The sequence below is a fragment of the Pleurodeles waltl genome, chromosome 12 (assembly GCF_031143425.1).
Source record: "Pleurodeles waltl isolate 20211129_DDA chromosome 12, aPleWal1.hap1.20221129, whole genome shotgun sequence".
Lineage (NCBI taxonomy): Eukaryota > Metazoa > Chordata > Amphibia > Caudata > Salamandridae > Pleurodeles > Pleurodeles waltl.
In genome coordinates, this window is record NC_090451.1 from 39,254,180 (window position 1) to 39,281,784 (window position 27,605).

At 48.5% G+C, this 27,605-nt stretch overlaps 1 protein-coding gene across 1 annotated transcript; it reads right to left on the bottom strand.

The window, feature by feature from the left end:
• Positions 1 to 409: 409 nt before the first annotated feature.
• TMEM221 (transmembrane protein 221) lies at positions 410 to 27,605 on the bottom strand. The gene is made up of 3 exons (XM_069216801.1): positions 25,720 to 27,605; positions 5,056 to 5,141; positions 410 to 1,895 (listed from the first exon to the last, which is right to left on the bottom strand). Exons 1-3 carry the CDS (start codon positions 25,998 to 26,000, stop codon positions 1,357 to 1,359), a joined length of 906 nt encoding a protein of 301 aa, XP_069072902.1. The 5' UTR covers positions 26,001 to 27,605; the 3' UTR covers positions 410 to 1,356.

A 27,605-nucleotide genomic window follows, 5' to 3' on the forward strand; every position in this document is an offset into this window, starting at 1 on the left:
TGATTGCTTCATTATAAGAAACCTGATTACTGCATTCTAATTAACTTCATTACTACCTACTGCGAAACCCAATTATTACTTTCTTAGAAGTCTGATTACTGCATTCTAAGACCTTGTTACTTCATTATAAAAATTCTTATCACTGCAGTCAAAGAAATCTTGTTGGTGCATTCAAAGAAACCTGATTACTGCATTCAAAGTAACTTGATTACTGCGTTCCTAAAAAAAAGTTATTACCCTGTCCTACTCACAGTACTATAATTAATGTGTTAAGAAAGCGATCAGATTGCCAATATTTATGTCAACAATTATTGTTTTTTTCCTATGCAATTCATTTAAGTTTTCTAAAATGATCCAAATTACTTTGTTTTCCAGAAGGCCACCTCCGACAAATTTCATGAACAGAATATTAGGATAAAACCTGTTTATTGAAAGATTTCTGCTACGCGACTCAACCAATTTCAATCACCGGTGCAGTACCTCAAGATTTTTTTTACTGCCATAATCTGAAAGCACTGGTCCAGGCTGCCTGGAGCGTGAGCGTACAGCCTCCTGGAATCTGCTTCTGCCGCAGACATCCATGGTTCACCACATTTAAATGATCTAATATGGCCTTGGCCATCAGGATTCAAGCAGGCTGTTTTGCAAGTCTGTGTACTTTAAAATGCTCTCAAGTCTGTGTATTAAGAGTGAGCTTTACACATCAGTCCAGCTGTAGAGGGAGTGGATTTCAAAGTATTAACTATAGCATTAGATTGTATTTACTCACATATTGTTTAACAGGTTACATGGCAGCAGGTAGTTGAATTCATCTATGTAGTAACAGCCTGTTCTGCATTCCTGTATTCAGGTGGACAGTTTGGCTCATCTAAGTTCTAATAGGGAGTTTTACACACCTAGGTATAATGAGGCGGTTTTGCTCATCTATGTACTAATAGGATGTTTTTATCAAGTTTTTGTAGAAGCAAGCAGTTTCACACTTCCATGCCCTTACAGGGTGTTTGCACCTGTATGTACAAGTTGGCAGTTTTGCTCATCTCTGTTCTGAAAGGGTGTTTTGCACATATATGTACAAGAAATCAGTTTCGCTCATGTGCATTCTAGTAGTGGTATTTTGTACGTCTGTAACAATCATGGCAGATGAACATGTCCATGAACTTATAGGATATTTTATACAGCTTGATTAAGCCGGAAGTCTTACAAGTCTGTGAACTAAATGTACACTTGTACTGAATGCAAGCATCAAATAATTTTGCACTTGTAGGGTGGCCTACTTCTATTTGCCACTTAAGAGTATATAGAGTCCTCCTTCAGGCTCCAGTCCTCTGCGCTGGTCCTTCAACCAGGTGATACTTGTTAGACCAAGGTAGAGTCCTTGGCTGTGGCGCCCTGTTTCCGCCCTACCATGGTCCTCATCTCTTGGGTGATCCCATTCCAGGGCCTGCCGTGGGGCTGCAGCAGCCCTGACTCGGCTGACAATGTGCGGTGCATGCGTGGGATGGTGTAGCCATCTTTCTCAGTCATGCTGCTCTCGTGGCGAGGTCCTGTCATGTGGCTACCTGCCGATGTGACGTCACTGAGCACTGGTGAGGTGGGCTGGGCCTTTTCAACGTATGGTGGGTAGGAGAACTCTCTGTGGATCTCCGGGCGAGGTCTCGGCTTTGGGGTCTCCTTGATGTTGTTGAGGCCGTTGGCAGGGGTCTCGCTTCCGTGTGCAGAGTCGTTTTCATACATAGTGCTGGCCAGTTCAGCATGGCTGCCGCGGCGAGCCTGGGAAGCCTTAAAGATGGCATGGGTGACCGTGAGCACGAGGACAAGGATCCCGGAGGACAGAATGCAGGCGCTGGTGACACCAGTCTCCATCTCGAAGAGAAGTAACATGTACATAGACAGGGCTGAAAGATAAGAAAGAGAACATCAGTCCTCTGCTCCAAGTGGGCATGTTTTATGTCCTGCATAACATGGCTGAACACAGTCATTACTAGTTTTACATGCATCCATAACATTCACAGGTCATGGGAATAGCTTCTGGCACCTGACAGGCAATGACAAGCACGTGAGACACATTGGGAAGCAGTGTGAGGGCTTGGATCACATGGGCAGGCAGTGTGAGGGCTTGGATCATCTGGGCAGGCAGTGTGAAGGCTTATGTCACATATGAATTTTGAGGGTTTGTGACACATGGATATAGTCTGAGAGATTGTGGCACATGTGAAGGTAATGTGACTGCTTAGGGCACATGGACAGGCAGTGTCAAGTGCTTTGGGCGCATGTACAGGAAGCGTGAGGGATTGGGTCACATACAAGCAGTGTGAGTGCTTGTGACACATAGACAGGCAGTGTGAGGGCTTGGGGCACATGGGCAGGAAGTGCAATGGCTTAGGGCACATGTCCTGGGAGTGCGAGGTATTGTGACATGTGGCAGGCAGTGTGAACGTTTGTGACACATGGAAAGGCAGTGTGAGGGCTTGGGCCACATGGACAGGCAATGATAAAGTTTGTGACACATGGACAGGCAGTGTGAGGGCTTGGGCCACATGAAGAGGAAGTGCAATGGCTTAGGGCACATGTCCTGGGAGTGTGAGGGCTTGGGGCACAGGGACAGGCAGTGTGAGGGCTTGGGCCACATGGACAGGAAGTGCAATGGCTTAGGGCACATGTCCTGGGAGTGTGAGGGCTTCTGACATGTGGCAGGCAGTGTGAAATTTTGTGACACATGGAGAGGCAGTGTGAGGGCAAGGGCCACATGGACAGGCAGTGAGAAGGTTTGTGACACATGGAATGGTAGTGTGGGGGCTTGGGCCACATGAACAGGCAATGAGAAAGTTTGTGACACATGGACAGGAAGTGCAATGGCTTAGGGCACATGTCCTGGAAGTGTGAGGGCTTGGGGCACATGAACAGGCAGTGTGAGGGCTTGGGCCACATGAACAGGCAGTGTGAAAGTTTGTGACACATGGACAGGCAGTGTGAGGGCTTGTGACATGTGGACTGGCAGTGTGAAAGTTTGTGGCACGTGGACAGGCAGTGTGAGGGCTTGGGGCAGATGGACAGGCAGTGTGAGGGCTTGGGCCACATGGACAGGCAGTGTGAGGGCTTAGGGCACATGTCCTGGAAGTGTGAGGGCTTGAGACATCAGCAGGCAGAATGCAGGCTTGGGCTCATGGACAGGCAGCGTAGGAAGTCGTTGCCTCTGGACAAACACTGTTAGGAGCTTGGGTGAGCTTGTCGCACATGCACAGGCAGGGGGAGGAGCTTTGGATACGTGGAGCGTCAGTAGGAGGGGCTTCGGGCACATTAACAGACAATATCAATCACTGGAGCCACGTGCACTACCAGTAGAGCCATTGGCATCAATGGATGGAGAGTGATTCAGAAAAGTTTTTTTTCGAATCTCAAAATGTGTTTATAACTAATTACTGCATTGCAATTTGAAATGTGTGTTAGTGCCATCCTTCCAGATTGCTAATCAGTAACCAATGCATTAATGGTTTGTGGCGGTAATTACAGTCTGGTAACTGGTTTGGAAAGGGAAGATCATCTCTTTGCATCTCTTCTCCTTTGCAATCTGGATAACACCTTCAAGGGGTACAGCGGATGGGCCAGAGGACCACTGCCTGCCCTCACTGATGTTTGCCAAAAATGGCTCCTTAAGGGAATTGAATTGCACGGGTGGTGTTCTGCTGTCCTTTGCAGGACACCATCCCTCTAATTGTAGCCAAATACAAGGGGCCTCAAATGGTGACCTCTGTAATGAATATTAATGAGGCAGGTTGTGCTGTGACCCCCCTGGAAGTTCTTATTATGTGAACAGTGGCTACAAAGGTCGGTCCACAATTTGCAATCTCTTTATGGGGCCACTTTCACAGAGCATCTTGCCCCTGGTTTATGTTTCTCAGCCTAAAAGTTTGACTCAACACAAACTCTGCAAATAATGAATGGACTGCCACAGTTTTGCTCCCTTCAAAATATGTCCTCCAAGATATTTCTCAAGAGATAAGCTGTGCCAATTTGCCTGGTAACTACTACGTAACTCCAACTTTAAGTTGAAAGTTTGTAGAAAACTTTCATGCTAAAAATATTTTATTAGTGTTCTTTTAAGAAAAATGAAAATATTTCATGAATATCAATCATAGCAGCTTTAAAATGTATAAAAAAATGTTTATGGACTTTTGTAATACCCACCCTTTTCTAAGTCAATAAGGAGTTAAAAATAAGTGGGTGCTGTTCAATTAAAAAACAATTAAAATTAATAAACTGTTCCCAAAACTGTAATTTTTTTATTATCGTGGTTGAGAACATTGATTAGAGATTATGGAAAAAACTGTTTGAACAATTAAGTAAATATCTGGCTGAGAAACATGTGCAAATCCCACTTTATTGTACTGTATTATCCTGCAAATACCTGGCAGGAAAATATACAACTCCAACAGCTTCAAGATGTTGCGCTTCATCATCATGGAAACAGGACACAAATTTTGTGAATTTTGCTTCTCAGCAGAAGGGGATGTCTTATAATGAAACGCCAGAGGGAATTAAGACATAGTAATGACAGGGAATACATGGTATAGCCAAGTGGGATGTGGACTGTGTATGCTGTGAAATGACCCAGTATTCCTACAGAAATCAAAGAGAGTTTGTTGAAAACTTTATATGTAAGATATAGTGGATAAAAACATTTGAAGAATTTTTTTTTTTTTTTTTTACTGGAGGAAATTCCTATATATTTAGTCATTGTGTGATAAATTTTACAAGATCAGTAAAAAATACCATAAGCCCGCTGAAATTGCCTTTGCAGGAAAAGTCATTGCCTTTGATTTACGGAGGGAACATTGTATACCTTGAGTAGTCTGGTGAACATGGAAGTAAGCTTCACAGATAGGTTTGCATTGGCAAAGTTAGTTATAGTATTAAGTGTTTGTTTTTCTCTGGCGTTAAATGTGGAGATCTCTTTCTTCCTGCCCAGTAACACTCTTATCCTGCCACTCGGACCTCTCTTGTTTGATTTGTAAATGATACAACAGGATACTGTATTTAAAATGACCACACATTTACCTGCCAAATACACAGCCACGCCAAAGCAGAAGAGGCCAACAGCTACGTGTCGAATGATACGCGTGTCCAAAAGGAACCAGTCACCCCTAAAACATCGAAACAAAGGGAAAAAGCATGATTACTTTGTTGTTATGGGTTTTGTTTCCCTTCTTGGATTTAATGATGGAGCTGAAAGCCAAGTGGTTTGTGGCATAAACATGGCACTGATAGCCCTGCAGAGGTGGTGCGGATGGACTTTGCAGCTTTGTGGCAGGATGCTGTTTCACAAATGTCAGTTCTTCACTCTAATAGCATAAATGAGTACAGCGCCCCCTATTGGATGGGTACGGCAGGTATATGTCTGACTGTAGGATTATAAACCTATTTCTTGGCCAACATCTACCCAGCAGAAGCTTTCGTGGAGTCTGCAGGCTGGTGCCAAGGACAGTGTCGTTGATCTGCCCCTCAACCTTCAGGGCGAGAGCGGATAGCGATCTGGTAGAGACCGCACTCTCTTCAGGATGAAGGAATAACTAACAAGGCAGAGATTAGAGAATGAAATTACATAAGGCAAGAAAAAGGAGCAATATACCACTGCACTGCCGCCTAACATACAGTATGAACACACAAAAGGTACGATGGATTCCCCATACACGACCTAATGACTACCTACCAGGGGTTAAAAAAATATATATATATATTATTGGAAGAGGTGGCCTCACTTACGTAATGTGGCATGCTTCATCATTGGCCACCTAACCCCACTCTGGTAAGATGGTGCTACCAGGGTGGATGCAGCCTCACCCGTGAGGGAGTTCTCAAATATAGTGGAATCCTTGATATTGCAGGAATCCAGATCAAACTGTTAAAATTACCGCAGGGTAAACCACAAGGAATTCTCTTTAATGAGTGGTCCCTTCAGCATGATTAAAAACTAATGGTTATGGATGGTCTAAAGGTAAAATGGTCTAGTCATCCTTAAAAGTGCCGACATGTTTCTGCCCACTCCTGTGCCCATAACCTAGTCTGGGGCATTCCTCAGGGCTGTGTGTAAATCCCTAATTCATATAGTCACAATAGGTTTCAAACTGTAAAGTGCTGATACTGAGAAATGCAGCACTTTGATAAGCACATCATGGACCTTACTTGGTGAGGATATTTTATAATACTCAGTAAGAACTGGGTTCGGTAGGGTCTTTTGTTACAAAACCCAGACCATAGCACATCATAAAAATTAGGAATCTAATGAATGTTGAGATAAACATGTAATATGTGTATGAATTATAACTTTCTCTTTTATAAAGAAGTGTGGGACTACCGGAGTCGCCACCCTAGGTCAGACCACACAATACTTTACAACCTTACTCTGGGTAGGCATACCAACATGTGTGGAATTGCATGGTTATGGCCTCATTGTGCACTAATGTTGCATGTTGTTTGGGTCTCGTATGCGGTGACGTCCTTCCGACAGTTGCTGTCAAGAGTGCATGTGTCTCACATTGTGCAGTGAAAATGTTTTTGTGATTTGACAAAAACTGTTTCTGATGGTTTTTAGGTTGGCTCTAAAAACCCAAGGTGATGTTCGGAAATACCTGTCTTACCAGGTGTATGCTTGTACATATATGACCATATGAATTAGGGATCCACACACAGCCCTGATGAACGCCCCTGACTATATTTTTAGCGGAGGAGTGGGCAGAAACATGTCAGCACTTTTAAGAATGACTGGGCCACTATACCCATTGACCACCCATAACTACTAGTTTTTAAGCATAACAAAGGTACCACTCATTAAAGGAAATTACTTGTGGTTTACCCTAAGGTAATTTTATCTCTTTGATCTGGAGCCCTGCAATATCCAGGATGTGACTATATTGAAGAACTCCCTCACAGGGGAGGTTGTGCCTGCCCTGGTGTCCATCTTACCAGGGTGGGGGTGAGGTAGCCAATGATGAATGATGAAATGAATGATGAAATGAATGATGAAGCATGCCACAATATGTGAGTGAACCCGCTGCATCCAATAATATATATATATATATATATATATAAATCATCCGACACCCCCATGCACCAAAGATCCATCACTTGTATCTAAGGTAACTTTGCCTCACCTGGGCTCCAGGGGACTGAAACCTATCTCGAAATCCTGTTCTTTACATGAGATATGTTTGGAAGTAACTGCGGTGCGGAAAATATCTGGGCTCTTAAAAGTATTCTCTTCTCAGGGTGGCCAGACTCCACGCTTGCTTTTTAAAAAAGGTTTGCACCATCTCACAATGGAAATTGGTGCATGTATCCTTAACCCAGGACTACTCAAGAGGATGGTCTGTCACCTATCCCCAAACCAGTTCTCTTCAGCACTCTCCACATGGTTCTACCAAAAAAAACACTTCTTTTTCTTCAGTTCTGAGCTGCATGAAAGGGGTCAACATTAGACGAAGAGGAAAAAGTCTTATGAAAATATTGTACACAGAATATTTTTACTAACACCTGTGTGTGGAGAGGTTTCCAATTGAATACACTGTTGGGACTCCTGAAACCCTTGTGCAATGGCTGTTGTTTCTGGCACAGGTGCCCAGCGCGGCGCAAAGGCAGCTTGCATTGTTGTGGTGTCACACAATCGCACAGCGATCAGCTTTTGTGCCACTCTCTACCCAGTAGATTCACCAAAGCAGCAGAAATGTAGGCCAGTAATTCAGTGTGACAGACAGGAGACGTGGGAAAGACAGGGGCGACGTGAGCAGATAGGCTAATGAGCCCGCGAGAGCAGGCCTCTCCAGAAACACACCACTCAAACATGGCCGACACAATGGAGCAGAAGGGTAATGTATGCAGATTTATGGGCAGTCACTTGTCGCTGACAGGCCCATTCATGGCCCTTTGAATGAGAGAGTGGGGGAGGCTTCTCTCCTGGTGCTTCTAAAGTCAGTGTTTCACCATGTTTTTTATATACATATATATATTTTTTTTTTAACAGTTGTGCTGGTAAACTGCAGGTGCTTGCATGCACATAATGTGCGTACATAAAACACCTGAGAAGAAATCTTCAGAAAGCATGCCCAGCCCAAAGCCAACCTCTGGCTCGTCCTTGGTGCGAGTGCAGTTTCTGCCACATTGTGGAAACGGGGAAATAATGCGTGAAACAGGAAGGGCCAATCCCTCCAAAACTGTCCAGGACACCTCAGGGTGGGAAACAAAAACTCTCTTATGGAGGCAATGCAACAAACATACGCCCAACTTATGAAAGGAATGAGTAACAAATGCTCGAAATGAGAAGACTGAATGCAATCTCTCTGGACTTACCATAGCTCACTAAAGCCATTCTTATGGCACAGTATGCGCTATACAAACGACAGTGACATAACATCACAACATATATACTTAGCTTTTAAACCTGACGTGTGCTGCTGCAACCAACCAAACGATGGGAAAGGTATTGGTGAAAACCAAAAAATAGATGATATTAACTTTTGGACAGCCCATGTGGTGAATGATGTCAGCACAGTCTCAAACCAAAGCAGACGTCATTGCACAGAGTAACATTCTAGAATGCCTATTGGTGGTGATTGTCAGGGATGCAGGGCTGTGTAAACAGTACACCGGGTACCCCTTTAAGAGGATTGGGTCGGCTCCTAAAAGCTCTTCCAGATACTGGAAAGGAAAGAGTGGGTCCCTGGCTCTGATCTGCTCACCCATGAGTGTGCCCTCACACATCCCTGCCTGACCTGGCACCTAACTGAGAGCCAGGCAACTTCGCCACCACTGGCAACCCAAGAGCAGGCTGAGTTAGCATCCAAACTCTATGAACGTAACAAAATACATGTACTCTTGAACCATGCAGCGACTGCTGGCCCTGCAGGAAAGCGCCTAGAGGCTCCATCTTCGCACACCCCTGTTGAGGGCACGTGAATGCTCAACATGTCTGTTTGCCTGACACACCCCTGGAGCTGAGAATCTCGGCTGAACCTCTTTGCCAAGCATATTGTATAGTCAAGAGCCTGGTGCCTGGCCCTCAAACAAGCAGTGTGACGTCACACCACACAGGCCCGCCTGTCACGCCTCCAGGTCTAGGAGTTTATCAGTGTCAAGTGGGGCGTCAGTGCGCATCACAGCTTTGGAATGTGTACTGTAGCTAAGTAACCAGTGCTTCAAGCATGCTGTGTTACGTCACATCAAACAGGCCTCCCTCCTCCCCTCCCCCCCCGCCGGCTCAAGAACAAGTGCGCCCTTAGCATTGGTGCCGGCTGTGAGGTAATGTGGGCTCCAGTCTTGAAGAGTATCGTTACCACTCCAGAGGCACTCCTCAGCCGCCTGTACCCGAAGACATCAGGTAGCACCCCTCGCCCAGCATCCTCACCTCAGCATTCACTTCATCCTCTGCTGTCCCCCCGCACCAGGGCGAGGCATAGGGGCGTAAACCGTGTACTTCTCAGAATTCCGAGTAGCGTAACCATGCGTAAATAAATAAAAGTGCCACAAGATTATCTGGAATTACGCGAGAAGAGTAATTCTGCATTTACCACTATTTTGTTAGTGCAAAAATGTCTCCCTGTGTCCAAACTGGACGCGAGGATGCATTTTGCACTAAGATATAGCGCTAAACGCAGCTGAACTTGAACAGGAGCAGCTGCTCGCGCTCGCTAAATGTGCACTTGAGTAGGGTTATCCCCCGAACTTACTCCCAGCACTTAGTGCTTTTGTGGTAAGGTTTGTCCCCCAAATTGGTCTTCATTACACAGTTGGTCATATTTACAATATTATCTGTAATTCCATGTCAAAGACTAATGCAGAATTAAAGAAATTACTTTGATTACTCTGGCGTTATTAAAATTACTCCCAAGCCTAGCCAGGACCCCTGGACTGGACAGATCTCACAGGTATCCCCATGATCACCCCTTCTTGAGCACTACGTCATACACATTAAACCATTCAAACAACAATCCTACACTTCCCTACAAGCGCTAGCCTGTATGAGACATTGCAATATAGCGCTTTATCTCGGATACCTACAGCAGATAACCAATTGATGAACATGAAACGATCAACTATTTCTAAGGCCGCTTGAAGACCCTTTCACCCCAGGAGGAGGGACCTCCTCTGATCCACCCCCCTCTGGGACACATCTGGGATGCCCAGATCACATCAAACTCACCGCCTCTTCCCCCCCAAAATCCACCTTCAGGATCAACCAAAATGTCTGTTCATCATTGAAAGGCTGGGGTGTTTATAGTAACTTTCTACCACAAGCTGCCCTACATACAGGAAGTACTGCGGTACCCCAAGCCCCTCTAAATATAGGGAGTACAGTTGTACCCTAAGCCGCCCTATATGTAGGGAGTATAGCGGTACCCCAAGCCGCCCTATATGTAGGGAGTAGAGCGGTACCCCAGGCCTCTCTAAATATAAGGAGTACAGTTGTACCCCAAGCCGCCCTATGTGTAGGGAGGAGTACAGCGGTACCCCAAGCTCTCTAAATATAGGGAGTACAGAGGTACCCCAAGCCGCCCTATGTGTAGGGAGGAGTACAGCGGTACCCCAAGCCCTCTAAATATAGGGAGTACAGTTGTACCCCAAGCCGCCCTATGTGTAGGGAGTACAGTGGTACTCCAATCCCCTCTAAATATTGGGAGTACAGTTGTACCCCAAGCTGACCTATTTAAGAGAGAGAGAACAGCGGTACTCCAAGCCCACCAATACATATATAGGGAGCACAGCAGTGCCCCAAGCGGTCCTATGTATAGAGAGTATGGTGGTACCCCAAGCAGCCCTATCTATAGGGAGTACGGCAGTACTCCAAGCCACCCATCTATAGGGAGTACAGTGGTACCCTAAGCCCCCCTATATGTAGGGAGTATGGCGGTACACCAAGCCCCTTTATATACACCTAATGCAGCTGTACCCCAAGCCGCCCTATATATAGGGAGTACAGCTGTACCCAAAGCCGCCCTATATATAGGAAGTACAGCGGTACCTCAAGCCACCCTATTTATAGGGAGTACAGCGGTACCTCAAGCCGCCCTATATATAGGGAGTAAAGTGGTACCCTGAGCTACCCTATATGTAGGGAGTACCGCAGTACCCAAAGCCACCCTATATACATAGACTACACTGGTACCCTCAAGCTGCCCTATATATAAGGAGTACAGCGGAACCCGAAGAAATTCTATATATAGTGAGTACATTGGTATCCAAAGACACCTCTCTATAGGGAGTACACTGGTACCCTCAAGCCGCCCTACATATAAGGAATACAGTGGTAACCAATGCCGCCCTATATATAGGGATTACAGCGGTACCTCAAACCCCTCTAAATATAATGAGTACAGTTGTACCCCGAGCCGCCCTATATAAGAAGAGTACAGCGATACCCCAAGCCACCCCATATATAGAGAGTACAGCGGTACCCCAAGCCCCTCTATGTATACAGAGTACAGCGGTACCTCAAGCCGCCCTCTAAAGGGGAAGTACGGCAGTCACCCAAGCCTCCCTATATATAGGGAGTACCTCGGACCCAAAGCCACCCTATACATAGAGTACAGAGTCACCACAGGCCCCTCTATATATATACCTATACAAACTTCAAATCTGACTATGTTGTGGACTCTACTATATATAGAAGGATACAATTTACTCTACCTATGCAATTGCACACCTGGGTGGCCTACAGTAAAATTCTGCACTGGGATTTACTAACATGTTGAAGTATGATATTTATACCCCATGTCTACTATGTTGTAGTGTGACTTTACTACCAATGTGTTTCACCTCCACCTGTGTAACTGTACACCTGTGCTATGTTGTAATCTCATCTATACCTGTCACGACCTCCTGTGTAACTGCACGCCTTTACTATGATGTAATCTCACCTAGGCCTGTCACCACCTACTGTGTAACCACGCGCCTGTGCTATGTGGTAATCTCACCTAGGCCTGTCACCACCTCCTGTGTAACCGCACATGTACTATGTTGTAATCTCACCTATGCCTGTCACCACCTCCTGTGTAACCGCACGCCTATGCTATGTTGTAATCTTATCTATGCCTGTCACCACCTCCTGTGTAACCGCACGCCTGTGCTATGTTGTAATCTCACCTAGGCCTGTCACCACCTCCTGTGTAACCGCACATGTACTATGTTGTAATCTCACCTAGGCCTGTCACCACCTCCTGTGTAACCGCACATGTACTATGTTGTAATCTCACCTATGCCTGTCACCACCTCCTGTGTAACCGCGCGCCTGTGCTATGTGGTAATCTCACCTAGGCCTGTCACCACCTCCTGTGTAACCGCACATGTACTATGTTGTAATCTCACCTATGCCTGTCACCACCTCCTGTGTAACCGCACGCCTATGCTATGTTGTAATCTCATCTATGCCTGTCACCACCTCCTGTGTAACCGCACGCCTGTGCTATGTTGTAATCTCACCTATGCCTGTCACCACCTCCTGTGTGACCGCATGCCTGTGCTATGTTGTAATCTCATCTACGCCTGTCACCACCTCCTGTGTAACCTCACGCCCATGCTATGTTGTAATCTCATCTATGCCTGTCACCACCTCCTGTGTAACTGCACGCCTGTGCTATGTTGTAATCTCACCTACGCCTGTCGTCACCTCCTACGTAACCGCACATGTACTATGTTGTAATCTCATCTACGCCTGTCACCACCTCCTGTGTAACTGCACGCCCGTGCTATGTTGTAACCTCATCTACGCCTGTGCTATGTTGTAATGTTGTAACCTCATCTACGCCTGTCACCACTTCCGGTGTAACTGCACGCCAATGCTATGTTGTAACCTCACCTATGCCTGTCATCACCTCCTGTGTAACTGCACGCCTGTACTATGTTGTAACCTCACCTATGCCTGTCATCACCTCCTGTGTAACTGCACGCCTGTACTATGTTGTAACCTCACCTACGCCTGTCATCACTTCCTGTGTAACCGCACGCCTGTACTATGTTGTAACATCATCTACGCCTGTCACCACCACCTGTGTAACCGCACGCCTGTGCAATGTTGTAACCTCACCTACGCCTGTCATCACCTCCTGTGTAACCACACACCTGTGCTATGTTGTAATCTCATCTACGCCTATCACCACCTCCTGTGTAACCACACGCCTGTGCTATGTTGTAACCTCATCTACGCCTGTCACCACCTCCTATGTAACCGCACATGTACTATGTTGTAATCTCATCTACGCCTGTCACCACCACCTATGTAACCGCACGCCCGTGCTATGTTGTCACCTCATCTACGCCTGTCACCACCTCCTTTGTAACCGCACGCCTGTGCTATGTTGTAATCTCATCTACGCCTGTCACCACCACCTGTGTAACTGCACGCCTGTGCTATGTTGTAATCTCATCTATACCTGTCACCACCTCCTGTGTAACCGCATGCCTGTACTATGTTGTAATCTCACCTACTCCTGTCACCACCTCCTGTGTAACCGCACGCCCGTGCTATGTTGTAATCTCATCTACGCCTGTCACCACCACCTGTGTAACCGCACGCCTGTGCTATGTTGTAATCTCATCTATACCTGTCACCACCTCCTGTGTAACCGCATGCCTGTACTATGTTGTAATCTCACCTATGCCTGACACCACCTCCTGTGTAACCGCACGCCTGTACTATGTTGTAATCTCATCTATGCCTGTCACCACCAGCTGTGTAACCGCACGCCTGTGCTATGTTGTAATCTCATTTATGCCTGTCACCACCTCCTGTGTAAACGCACGCCTGTGCTATGTTGTAATCTCACCTACGCCTGTCACCACCTCCCGTGTAACCGCATGCCTGTACTATGTTGTAATCTCATCTATGCCTGTCACCACCACCTGTGTAACCGCATGCCTGTGCTATGTTGTAATCTCATCTATGCCTGTCACCATCTCCTGTGTAACCATACGCCTCTACTATGTTGTAATCTCACCTACGCCTGTCACCACCTCCTGTGTAACCACACGCCTGTACTATGTTGTAATCTCATCTATGCCTGTCACTACCTCCTGTGTAACCGCACGCCTGTGCTATGTTGTAACCTCATCTACGCCTGTCACCACCTCCTATGTAACCGCACATGTACTATGGTGTAATCTCATCTACGCCTGTCACCACCTCCTATGTAACCGCACATGTACTATGTTGTAACCTCATCTATGCCTGTCACCACCTCCTGTGCAACCGCACGCCTGTGCTACGTTGTAATCTCTATGCCTGTCACCACCTCCTGTGTAACCGTATGCCTGTGCTATGTTGTAACCTCATCTACGCCTGTCACCACCTCCTACGTAACCGCACATGTACTATGTTGTAATCTCATCTACGCCTGTCACCACCTCCTGTGTAACTGCACGCCCGTGCTATGTTGTAACCTCATCTACGCCTGTCCTATGTTGTAATGTTGTAACCTCATCTACGCCTGTCACCACTTCCGGTGTAACTGCACGCCCATGCTATGTTGTAACCTCACCTACGCCTGTCATCACCTCCTATGTAACCGCACGCCTGTACTATGTTGTAACCTCACCTACGCCTGTCATCACCTCCTGTGTAACCGCACACCTGTACTATGTTGTAACATCATCTACGCCTGTCACCACCTCCTGTGTAACTGCACGCCTGTGCAATGTTGTAACCTCACCTACACCTGTCATCACCTCCTGTGTAAACGCACACCTGTGCTATGTTGTAATCTCATCTACGCCTATCGCCACCTCCTGTGTAACCACACGCCCGTGCTATGTTGTAACCTCATCTACGCCTGTCACCACCTCCTATGTAACCGCACATGTACTATGTTGTAATCTCATCTACGCCTGTCACCACCACCTGTGTAACCGCACGCCCGTGCTATGTTGTAACCTCATCTACGCCTGTCACCAACTCCTTTGTAACCGCACGCCTGTGCTATGTTGTAATCTCATCTACGCCTGTCACCACCTCCTGTGTAACCGCACGCCTGTACTATGTTGTAACCTCACCTACGCCTATCATCACCTCCTGTGTAACCGCACCCCTGTACTATGTTGTAACATCATCTACACCTGTCACCACCACCTGTGTAACCGCACGCCTGTGCAATGTTGTAACCTCACCTACGCTTGTAATCACCTCCTGTGTAACCGCACACCTGTGCTATGTTGTAATCTCATCTACGCCTATCACCACCTCCTGTGTAACCTCACGCCTGTGCTATGTTGTAACCTCATCTACGCCTGTCACCACCTCCTATTTAACCGCACATGTACTATGTTGTAATCTCATCTACGCCTGTCACCACCACCTATGTAACAGCACGCCCGTGCTATGTTGTAACCTCATTTACGCCTGTCATCACCTCCTACGTAACCGCACATGTACTATGTTGTAATCTCATCTACGTCTGTCACCACCTCCTGTGTAACTGCACGCCCGTGCTATGTTGTAATCTCATCTACGCCTGTGCTATGTTGTAATGTTGTAACCTCATCTACGCCTGTCACCACTTCCGGTGTAACTGCACGCCCATGCTAAGTTGTAACCTCACCTACACCTGTCATCACCTCCTGTGTAACCGCACACCTGTGCTATGTTGTAACCTCACCTACGCCTGTCATCACCTCCTGTGTAACCGCACACCTGTGCTATGTTGTAATCTCATCTACGCCTGTCACCACCTCCTGTGTGACCGCATGCCTGTGCTATGTTGTAATCTCATCTACGCCTGTCACCACCTCCTGTGTAACCGCACGCCCATGCTATGTTGTAATCTCATCTATGCCTGTCACCACCTCCTGTGTAACTGCACGCCTGTGCTATGTTGTAATCTCACCTACGCCTGTCATCACCTCCTACGTAACCGCACATGTACTATGTTGTAATCTCATCTACGCCTGTCACCACCTCCTGTGTAACTACACGCCCGTGCTATGTTGTAACCTCATCTACGCCTGTGATATGTTGTAATGTTGTAACCTCATCTACGCCTGTCACCACTTCCGGTGTAACTGCACGCCCATGCTATGTTGTAACCTCACCTATGCCTGTCATCACCTCCTGTGTAACTGCACGCCTGTACTATGTTGTAACCTCACCTATGCCTGTCATCACCTCCTGTGTAACCGCACGCCTGTACTATGTTGTAACCTCACCTACGCCTGTCATCACTTCCTGTGTAACCGCACGCCTGTACTATGTTGTAACATCATCTACGCCTGTCACCACCACCTGTGTAACCGCACGCCTGTGCAATGTTGTAACCTCACCTACGCCTGTCATCACCTCCTGTGTAACCGCACACCTGTGCTATGTTGTAATCTCATCTACGCCTATCACCACCTCCTGTTTAACCACACGCCTGTGCTATGTTGTAACCTCATCTACGCCTGTCACCACCTCCTATGTAACCGCACATGTACTATGTTGTAATCTCATCTACGCCTGTCACCACCACCTATGTAACCGCACGCCCGTGCTATGTTGTCACCTCATCTACGCCTGTCACCACCTCCTTTGTAACCGCACGCCTGTGCTATGTTGTAATCTCATCTACGCCTGTCACCACCACCTGTGTAACCGCACGCCTGTGCTATGTTGTAATCTCATCTATACCTGTCACCACCTCCTGTGTAACCGCATGCCTGTACTATGTTGTAATCTCACCTACTCCTGTCACCACCTCCTGTGTAACCGCACGCCCGTGCTATGTTGTAATCTCATCTACGCCTGTCACCACCACCTGTGTAACCGCACGCCTGTGCTATGTTGTAATCTCATCTATACCTGTCACCACCTCCTGTGTAACCGCATGCCTGTACTATGTTGTAATCTCACCTATGCCTGACACCACTTCCTGTGTAACCGCACGCCTGTACTATGTTGTAATCTCATCTATGCCTGTCACCACCAGCTGTGTAACCGCACGCCTGTGCTATGTTGTAATCTCATTTATGCCTGTCACCACCTCCTGTGTAAACGCACGCCTGTGCTATGTTGTAATCTCACCTACGCCTGTCACCACCTCCCGTGTAACCGCATGCCTGTACTATGTTGTAATCTCATCTACGCCTGTCACCACTTCCGGTGTAACTGCACGCCCATGCTATATTGTAACCTCATCTACGCCTGTCATCACCTCCTGTGTAACCGCACGCCTGTACTATGTTGTAACCTCACCTATGCCTGTCATCACCTCCTGTGTAACCACACGCCTGTACTATGTTGTAATCTCATCTATGCCTGTCACCACCAGCTGTGTAACCGCACGCCTGTGCTATGTTGTAATCTCATTTATGCCTGTCACCACCTCCTGTGTAAACGCACGCCTGTGCTATGTTGTAATCTCACCTACGCCTGTCACCACCTCCCGTGTAACCGCATGCCTGTACTATGTTGTAATCTCATCTATGCCTGTCACCACCACCTGTGTAACCGCATGCCTGTGCTATGTTGTAATCTCATCTATGCCTGTCACCATCTCCTGTGTAACCATACGCCTCTACTATGTTGTAATCTCACCTACGCCTGTCACCACCTCCTGTGTAACCACACGCCTGTACTATGTTGTAATCTCATCTATGCCTGTCACTACCTCCTGTGTAACCGCACGCCTGTGCTATGTTGTAACCTCATCTACGCCTGTCACCACCTCCTATGTAACCGCACATGTACTATGGTGTAATCTCATCTACGCCTGTCACCACCTCCTATGTAACCGCACATGTACTATGTTGTAACCTCATCTATGCCTGTCACCACCTCCTGTGCAACCGCACGCCTGTGCTATGTTGTAATCTCTATGCCTGTCACCACCTCCTGTGTAACCGTATGCCTGTGCTATGTTGTAACCTCATCTACGCCTGTCACCACCTCCTACGTAACCGCACATGTACTATGTTGTAATCTCATCTACCCCTATCACCACCTCCTGTGTAACTGCACGCCCGTGCTATGTTGTAACCTCATCTACGCCTGTGCTATGTTGTAATGTTGTAACCTCATCTACGCCTGTCACCACTTCCGGTGTAACTGCACGCCCATGCTATGTTGTAACCTCACCTATGCCTGTCATCACCTCCTGTGTAACCGCACACCTGTACTATGTTGTAACATCATCTACGCCTGTCACCACCTCCTGTGTAACCGCACGCCTGTGCAATGTTGTAACCTCACCTACACCTGTCATCACCTCCTGTGTAAACGCACACCTGTGCTATGTTGTAATCTCATCTACGCCTATCGCCACCTCCTGTGTAACCACACGCCCGTGCTATGTTGTAACCTCATCTACGCCTGTCACCACCTCCTATGTAACCGCACATGTACTATGTTGTAATCTCATCTACGCCTGTCACCACCACCTGTGTAACCGCACGCCCGTGCTATGTTGTAACCTCATCTACGCCTGTCACCAACTCCTTTGTAACCGCACGCCTGTGCTATGTTGTAATCTCATCTACGCCTGTCACCACCTCCTGTCTAACCGCACGCCTGTACTATGTTGTAACCTCACCTACGCCTATCATCACCTCCTGTGTAACCGCACGCCTGTACTATGTTGTAACATCATCTACACCTGTCACCACCACCTGTGTAACCGCACGCCTGTGCAATGTTGTAACCTCACCTACGCTTGTAATCACCTCCTGTGTAACCGCACACCTGTGCTATGTTGTAATCTCATCTACGACTATCACCACCTCCTGTGTAACCTCACGCCTGTGCTATGTTGTAACCTCATCTACGCCTGTCACCACCTCCTATTTAACCGCACATGTACTATGTTGTAATCTCATCTACGCCTGTCATCACCACCTATGTAACAGCACGCCGTGCTATGTTGTAACCTCATTTACGCCTGTCATCACCTCCTACGTAACCGCACATGTACTATGTTGTAATCTCATCTACGTCTGTCACCACCTCCTGTGTAACTGCACGCCCGTGCTATGTTGTAATCTCATCTACGCCTGTGCTATGTTGTAATGTTGTAACCTCATCTACGCCTGTCACCACTTCCGGTGTAACTGCACGCCCATGCTATGTTGTAACCTCACCTACACCTGTCATCACCTCCTGTGTAACCGCACACCTGTACTATGTTGTAACCTCACCTATGCCGGTCATCACCTCCTGTGTAACCGCACACCTGTGCTATGTTGTAATCTCATCTACGCCTATCACCACCTCCTGTGTAACCACACGCCTGTGCTATGTTGTAACCTCATCTACGCCTGTCACCACTTCCTATGTAACCGCACATGTACTATGTTGTAATCTCATCTACGCCTGTCACCACCACCTATGTAACCGCACGCCCATGCTATGTTGTAACCTCATCTACGCCTGTCACCACCTCCTTTGTAACCGCACGCCTGTGCTATGTTGTAATCTCATCTATGCCTGTCACCACCTCCTGTGTAACCGCACTCCTGTGCTATGTTGTAATCTCACCTATGCCTGTCACCACCTCCTGTGTAACCGCACGCCTGTACTATGTTGTAATCTCATCTATGCCTGTCACCACCAGCTGTGTAACCGCCCGCCTGTGCTATGTTGTAATCTCATCTATGCCTGTCACCACCTCCTGTGTAAACGCACGCCTGTGCTATGTTGTAATCTCACCTACGCCTGTCACCACCTCCCGTGTAACTGCATGCCTGTACTATGTTGTAATCTCATCTATGCCTGTCACCACCACCTGTGTAACGCACGCCTGTTCTATGGTGTAATCTCATCTACGCCTGTCACCATCTCCTGTGTAACCATACGCCTGTACTATGTTGTAATCTCACCTACGCCTGTCACCACCTCCTGTGTAACCACACGCCTGTACTATGTTGTAATCTCATCTATGCCTGTCACTACCTCCTGTGTAACCGCACGCCTGTGCTATGTTGTAACCTCATCTACGCCTGTCACCACCTCCTATGTAACCGCACATGTACTATGTTGTAATCTCATCTACGCTTGTCACCACCTCCTATGTAACCGCACATGTACTATGTTGTAACCTCATCTATGCCTGTCACCACCTCCTGTGCAACCGCACGCCTGTGCTATGTTGTAATCTCTATGCCTGTCACCACCTCCTGTGTAACCGCACGCCTGTGCTATGTTGTAACCTCATCTACGCCTGTCACCACCTTCTACGTAACCGCACATGTACTATGTTGTAATCTCATCTACGCCTGTGCTATGTTGTAATGTTGTAACCTCATCTACGCCTGTCACCACTTCCGGTGTAACTGCACGCCCATGCTATATTGTAACCTCGCCTACGCCTGTCATCACCTCCTGTGTAACCGCACGCCTGTACTATGTTGTAACCTCACCTATGCCTGTCATCACCTCCTGTGTAACCGCACGCCTGTACTATGTTGTAACCTCACCTACGCCTGTCATCACCTCCTGTGTAACCGCACGCCTGTACTATGTTGTAACATCATCTACGCCTGTCACCACCTCCTGTGTAACCGCACGCCTGTATTATGTTGTAACCTCACCTACGCCGGTCATCACCTCCTGTGTAACCGCACACCTGTGCTATGTTGTAACCTCACCTACGCCGGTCATCACCTCCTGTGTAACCGCACACCTGTGCTATGTTGTAATCTCATCTACGCCTATCACCACCTCCTGTGTAACCACACGCCTGTGCTATGTTGTAACCTCATCTACGCCTGTCACCACTTCCTATGTAACCGCACATGTACTATGTTGTAATCTCATCTACGCCTGTCACCACCACCTATGTAACCGCACGCCCATGCTATGTTGTAACCTCATCTACGCCTGTCACCACCTCCTTTGTAACCGCACGCCTGTGCTATGTTGTAATCTCATCTATGCCTGTCACCACCTCCTGTGTAACCGCACTCCTGTGCTATGTTGTAATCTCACCTATGCCTGTCACCACCTCCTGTGTAACCGCACGCCTGTACTATGTTGTAATCTCATCTATGCCTGTCACCACCTCCTGTGTAACCGCACTCCTGTGCTATGTTGTAATCTCACCTATGCCTGTCACCACCTCCTGTGTAACCGCACGCCTGTACTATGTTGTAATCTCATCTATGCCTGTCACCACCAGCTGTGTAACCGCCCGCCTGTGCTATGTTGTAATCTCATCTATGCCTGTCACCACCTCCTGTGTAAACGCACGCCTGTGCTATGTTGTAATCTCACCTACGCCTGTCACCACCTCCCGTGTAACTGCATGCCTGTACTATGTTGTAATCTCATCTATGCCTGTCACCACCACCTGTGTAACGCACGCCTGTTCTATGGTGTAATCTCATCTACGCCTGTCACCATCTCCTGTGTAACCATACGCCTGTACTATGTTGTAATCTCACCTACGCCTGTCACCACCTCCTGTGTAACCACACGCCTGTACTATGTTGTAATCTCATCTATGCCTGTCACTACCTCCTGTGTAACCGCACGCCTGTGCTATGTTGTAACCTCATCTACGCCTGTCACCACCTCCTATGTAACCGCACATGTACTATGTTGTAATCTCATCTACGCTTGTCACCACCTCCTATGTAACCGCACATGTACTATGTTGTAACCTCATCTATGCCTGTCACCACCTCCTGTGCAACCGCACGCCTGTGCTATGTTGTAATCTCTATGCCTGTCACCACCTCCTGTGTAACCGCACGCCTGTGCTATGTTGTAACCTCATCTACGCCTGTCACCACCTTCTACGTAACCGCACATGTACTATGTTGTAATCTCATCTACGCCTGTGCTATGTTGTAATGTTGTAACCTCATCTACGCCTGTCACCACTTCCGGTGTAACTGCACGCCCATGCTATATTGTAACCTCGCCTACGCCTGTCATCACCTCCTGTGTAACCGCACGCCTGTACTATGTTGTAACCTCACCTATGCCTGTCATCACCTCCTGTGTAACCGCACGCCTGTACTATGTTGTAACCTCACCTACGCCTGTCATCACCTCCTGTGTAACCGCACGCCTGTACTATGTTGTAACATCATCTACGCCTGTCACCACCTCCTGTGTAACCGCACGCCTGTATTATGTTGTAACCTCACCTACGCCTGTCATCACCTCCTGTGTAACCGCACGCCTGTACTATGTTGTAACATCATCTACGCCTGTCACCACCTCCTGTGTAACCGCACGCCTGTGCAATGTTGTAACCTCACCTACGCCGGTCATCACCTCCTGTGTAACCGCACACATGTGCTATGTTGTAATCTCATCTACGCCTATCACCACCTCCTGTGTAACCACACGCCCGTGCTATGTTGTAACCTCATCTACGCCTGTCACCACCTCCTATGTAACCGCACATGTACTATGTTGTAATCTCATCTACGCCTGTCACCACCACCTGTGTAACCGCACGCCCGTGCTATGTTGTAACCTCATCTACGCCTGTCACCACCTCCTTTGTAACCGCATGCCTGTGCTATGTTGTAATCTCATCTACGCCTGTCACCACCTCCTGTGTAACCGCACGCCCGTGCTATGTTGTAACCTCATATACGCCTGTCACCACCTCCTGTATAACCGCACGCCTGTGCTATGTTGCAATCTCATCTACGCCTGTCACCACCTCCTGTGTAACCACACGCCTGTACTATGTTGTAATCTCATCTACACCTGTCACCACTTCCGGTGTAACTGCACGCCCCTGCTATGTTGTAACCTCACCTTCGCCTGTCATCACCTCCTGTGTAACCGCACGCCTGTGCTATGTTGTAACCTCATCTACGCCTGTCGCCACCTCCTATGTAACCATACATGTACTATGTTGTTATCTCATCTACGCCTGTCACCACCTCCTGTGCAACCGCACACCTGTGCTATGTTGTAATCTCTATGCCTGTCACTACCTCCTGTGTAACTGCACGCCTGTGCTATGTTGTAACCTCATCTACACCTATCACCACCTCCTGTGTAACCGCACGCCTGTGCTATGTTGCAATCTCATCTACGCCTGTCCCCACCTCCTATATAACCGCATGCATGTACTATGTTGCAATCTCATCTATGCCTGTCACCACCTTCTGTGTAACAGCACGCCTGTGCTATGTTGTCATTGTAACTGCACGCCTGTGCTATGTTGCAATCTCATCTACGCCTGTCACCACCTCCTATATAACCGCATGCCTGTACTATATTGCAATCTCATCTACGCCTGTCACCACCACCTGTGTAACCGCACGCCCGTGCTATGTTGTAACCTCATCTACGCCTGTCACCACCTCCTGTGTAACCGCACGCCCGTGCTATGTTGTAACCTCATCTACGCCTGTCACCACCTCCTGTATAACCGCACGCCTGTGCTATGTTGCAATCTCATCTACGCCTGTCACCACCTCCTGTGTAACCACACGCCTGTACTATGTTGTAATCTCATCTACGCCTGTCACCACTTCCGGTGTAACTGCACGCCCCTGCTATGTTGTAACCTCACCTACGCCTGTCATCACCTCCTGTGTAACCGCACGCCTGTGCTATGTTGTAACCTCATCTACGCCTGTCACCACCTCCTATGTAACCGCACATGTACTATGTTATTATCTCATCTACGCCTGTCACCACCTCCTGTGCAACCGCACGCCTGTGCTATGTTGTAATCTCTATGCCTGTCACTACCTCCTGTGTAACTGCACGCCTGTGCTATGTTGTAATCTCTATGCCTGTCACTACCTCCTGTGTAACTGCACGCCTGTACTATGTTGTAACCTCATCTACACCTATCACCACCTCCTGTGTAACCGCACGCCTGTGCTATGTTGTCATTGTAACTGCACGCCTGTGCTATGTTGCAATCTCATCTACGCCTGTCCCCACCTCCTATATAACCGCATGCATGTACTATGTTGCAATCTCATCTATGCCTGTCACCACCTTCTGTGTAACAGCACGCCTGTGCTATGTTGTCATTGTAACTGCACGCCTGTGCTATGTTGCAATCTCATCTACGCCTGTCACCACCTCCTATATAACCGCATGCCTGTACTATATTGCAATCTCATCTACGCCTGTCACCACCACCTGTGTAACCGCACGCCCGTGCTATGTTGTAACCTCATCTACGCCTGTCACCACCTCCTGTGTAACCGCACGCCCGTGCTATGTTGTAACCTCATCTACGCCTGTCACCACCTCCTGTATAACCGCACGCCTGTGCTATGTTGCAATCTCATCTACGCCTGTCACCACCTCCTGTGTAACCACACGCCTGTACTATGTTGTAATCTCATCTACGCCTGTCACCACTTCCGGTGTAACTGCACGCCCCTGCTATGTTGTAACCTCACCTACGCCTGTCATCACCTCCTGTGTAACCGCACGCCTGTGCTATGTTGTAACCTCATCTACGCCTGTCACCACCTCCTATGTAACCGCACATGTACTATGTTATTATCTCATCTACGCCTGTCACCACCTCCTGTGCAACCGCACGCCTGTGCTATGTTGTAATCTCTATGCCTGTCACTACCTCCTGTGTAACTGCACGCCTGTGCTATGTTGTAATCTCTATGCCTGTCACTACCTCCTGTGTAACTGCACGCCTGTGCTATGTTGTAACCTCATCTACACCTATCACCACCTCCTGTGTAACCGCACGCCTGTGCTATGTTGTCATTGTAACTGCACGCCTGTGCTATGTTGCAATTCTCATCTACGCCTGTCACCACCTTCTGTGTAACCGCACGCCTGTGCTATGTTGTCATTGTAACTGCACGCCTGTGCTATGTTGCAATCTCATCTACGCCTGTCACCACCTCCTATATAACCGCATGCCTGTACTATGTTGCAATCTCATCTATGCCTGTCACCACCTCCTGTGTAAGCACACGCCTGTGCTATGTTGTAATCTCATCTACGCCTGTCACCACCTCCTGTGTAACCGCACGCCTGTGCTATGTTGTCAGTGTAACTGCACGCCTGTGCTATGTTGCAATCTCATCTACGCCTGTCACCACCTCCTATATAACCGCATGCCTGTACTATGTTGCAATCTCATCTATGCCTGTCACCACCTCCTATATAACCGCATGCCTGTACTATGTTGCAATCTCATCTATGCCTGTCACCACCTCCTGTGTAAGCACACGCCTGTGCTATGTTGTAATCTCATCTACGCCTGTCACCACCTCCTGTGTAACCGCACGCCTGTGCTATGTTGTCAGTGTAACTGTACGCCTGTGCTATGTTGCAATCTCATCTATGCCTGTCACCACCTCCTGTGTAAGCACACGCCTGTACTATGTTGCAATCTCATCTATGCCTGTCACCACCTTCTGTGTAACCGCACGCCTGTGCTATGTTGTCATTGTAACTGCACGCCTGTGCTATGTTGCAATCTCATCTACGCCTGTCACCACCTCCTATATAACCGCATGCCTGTACTATGTTGCAATCTCATCTATGCCTGTCACCACCTCCTGTGTAAGCACACGCCTGTGCTATGTTGTAATCTCATCTACGCCTGTCACCACCTCCTGTGTAACCGCACGCCTGTGCTATGTTGTCAGTGTAACTGCACACATGTACTATGTTGTAATCTCATCTACGCCTGTCACCCCCACCTATGTTACAACCCAGAGCAGGCACTGAGCCCCACCAGGAGGTCAGTACACTGTCACCCCGGGTGGCGCAGCCCCCCGGCCCCCCATGAGTGCAGCAGTCGGGGTCACCTCTCGGGCCCGGGGCCCTGCTCCCGGCACACCTCGGTGCTGAAGTAGGCATGCAGCAGGCAGACGATGACACAGCAGGCGTTGAGGGTCAGGCAGAGGGCGGCCAGCCCCGTGCAGGCGGGCAGCAGCACCCCGGGGGGCAGCGGGGGCGCCTCCTTCACCGCCCCCTGCTGGGACTGGACCTGGAAGACCAGGGTGGCGGCCAGCACCGACATGATGGCGGCCAGGACCCCCAGCAGGACCAGCACGGTCAGAGAGCGCTGGCTGTACATCGAGGGCATGCTGGGGCCGGTGGGGGTGTCACTGGGAGGCCTGGGACGCACAGCACTGAGGGCAACACTCCGTCCGACAGGCAAATGCAAAACTCTTGTCTGTCACCGATCCCCGCAGATTTGGAAAAATACACAATAGCTAGTTCTAGAAAGTTTTTCAGAAATCGGGGTGCGAATCCTTTGCAGAATGGGTCAGTCCTGCGCAGTCGGACAGGTGCCAGTCCCTAAGAGATGAGAGGTCTCAGCATGTACTCTGTCAGATGCAGGCCCCGTGGTCCCTCACTTGATGGCGAGTGTCCACTCACAGCCTGGACGCGTAACAAAGCACGGGGCGCGGGAAAACTCCTGCGGCCATCTGCCGGACCTGGGGTGTCTTTTGGGAACATGTAAGGAACCCCCGCAGCAGCACGTCTTTTCAGCTTTAGGGTTCAGTCTCCCAAAAACGGTGTGCCCTGGCACTTACGAACGCATTATGACCACCGAAAAAACACAAAATTTGCGCATCAAATATATGCGACTCACAGTTCGGGAAGAGATAGGAAAATTTCGCGAACATCCGCTCGCGCGCACGAAAAGTTCGCAAAATGTATTGCTTCCTCGTTCCAAGTTCGCGATCCTCGGAGCAACGCAGGTGGTTAATTTTAACTCAGTGTCCTGATTCCACAAGCCGCCGCAGGTTACTTTTATCTCCGTATCCTGATCTCAGAGGCCAACCGCCAGTTATTTTATACACCCTGTCCTGATTTCCGAGATAGGCGCCAGTTGCTTTTAACTCCGTGTCCTGATTTCAGACAGCCGCCAGTTGCATTGTACTCCGTGTCTTGATTCCAGAATCCGTCCCAGTTTACTTTTATCTCCGTATCCTGATTTCAGAGACCGCGGCCAGTTACTTTGTACTCCGTGTCCTGATTCCTGAGACAGCCACCATCTATTTTGTACTCCATGGCATGATTTCAGACAGCCGCCACTTACTTTGTGCTCTGTGTTCTGATTTCAGAGGCCGTCCCAGTTTACTTTTAACTCCGTGTCCTGATTTCAGACAGCCGCCAGTTACTTTGTGCTCCGTGGCCTGATTCCTGAGACAGCCACCATTTACTTTGTACTCCGTGTCCTGATTCCAGAGGCCATCCCAGTTCACTTTTATCTCCGTATCCTGATTTCAGAGACCGCCGCCAGTTACTTTGTGCTCCGTGTCTTGATTCCTGAGACAGCCACCATTTACTTTGTACTCCGTGTCCTGATTTCAGACAGCCGCCACTTACATTGTGCTCCGTGTTTTGATTTCAGAGGCCGTCCAAGTTTACTTTTGACTCGGTGTCCTGATTTCAGAGCCCTCCTCCTTGGACTGGCCAGGACTGCCCTTCAATCTCTGCGCCGGGTGGACACCTCCGGGTCCGCATCCTTTGTGGGGGAGACCGTGCACTGGAGAGCGGGCGGCGGCTCCGTCCTCCCCCGGGAAGATGCCCTGCCTCCTGGTAACCGGCCGTGCCCATGTGACCCTCTGAGGGGGATTACCGCCTCCCCCACGGCACTTTTGTTCTCTGGAATGTGGGAGCAGGCGGTGGGGGCTTCAGGGGTGCAGGGGCTCAGCCTCTCAGCAGCACAAGGGAAACT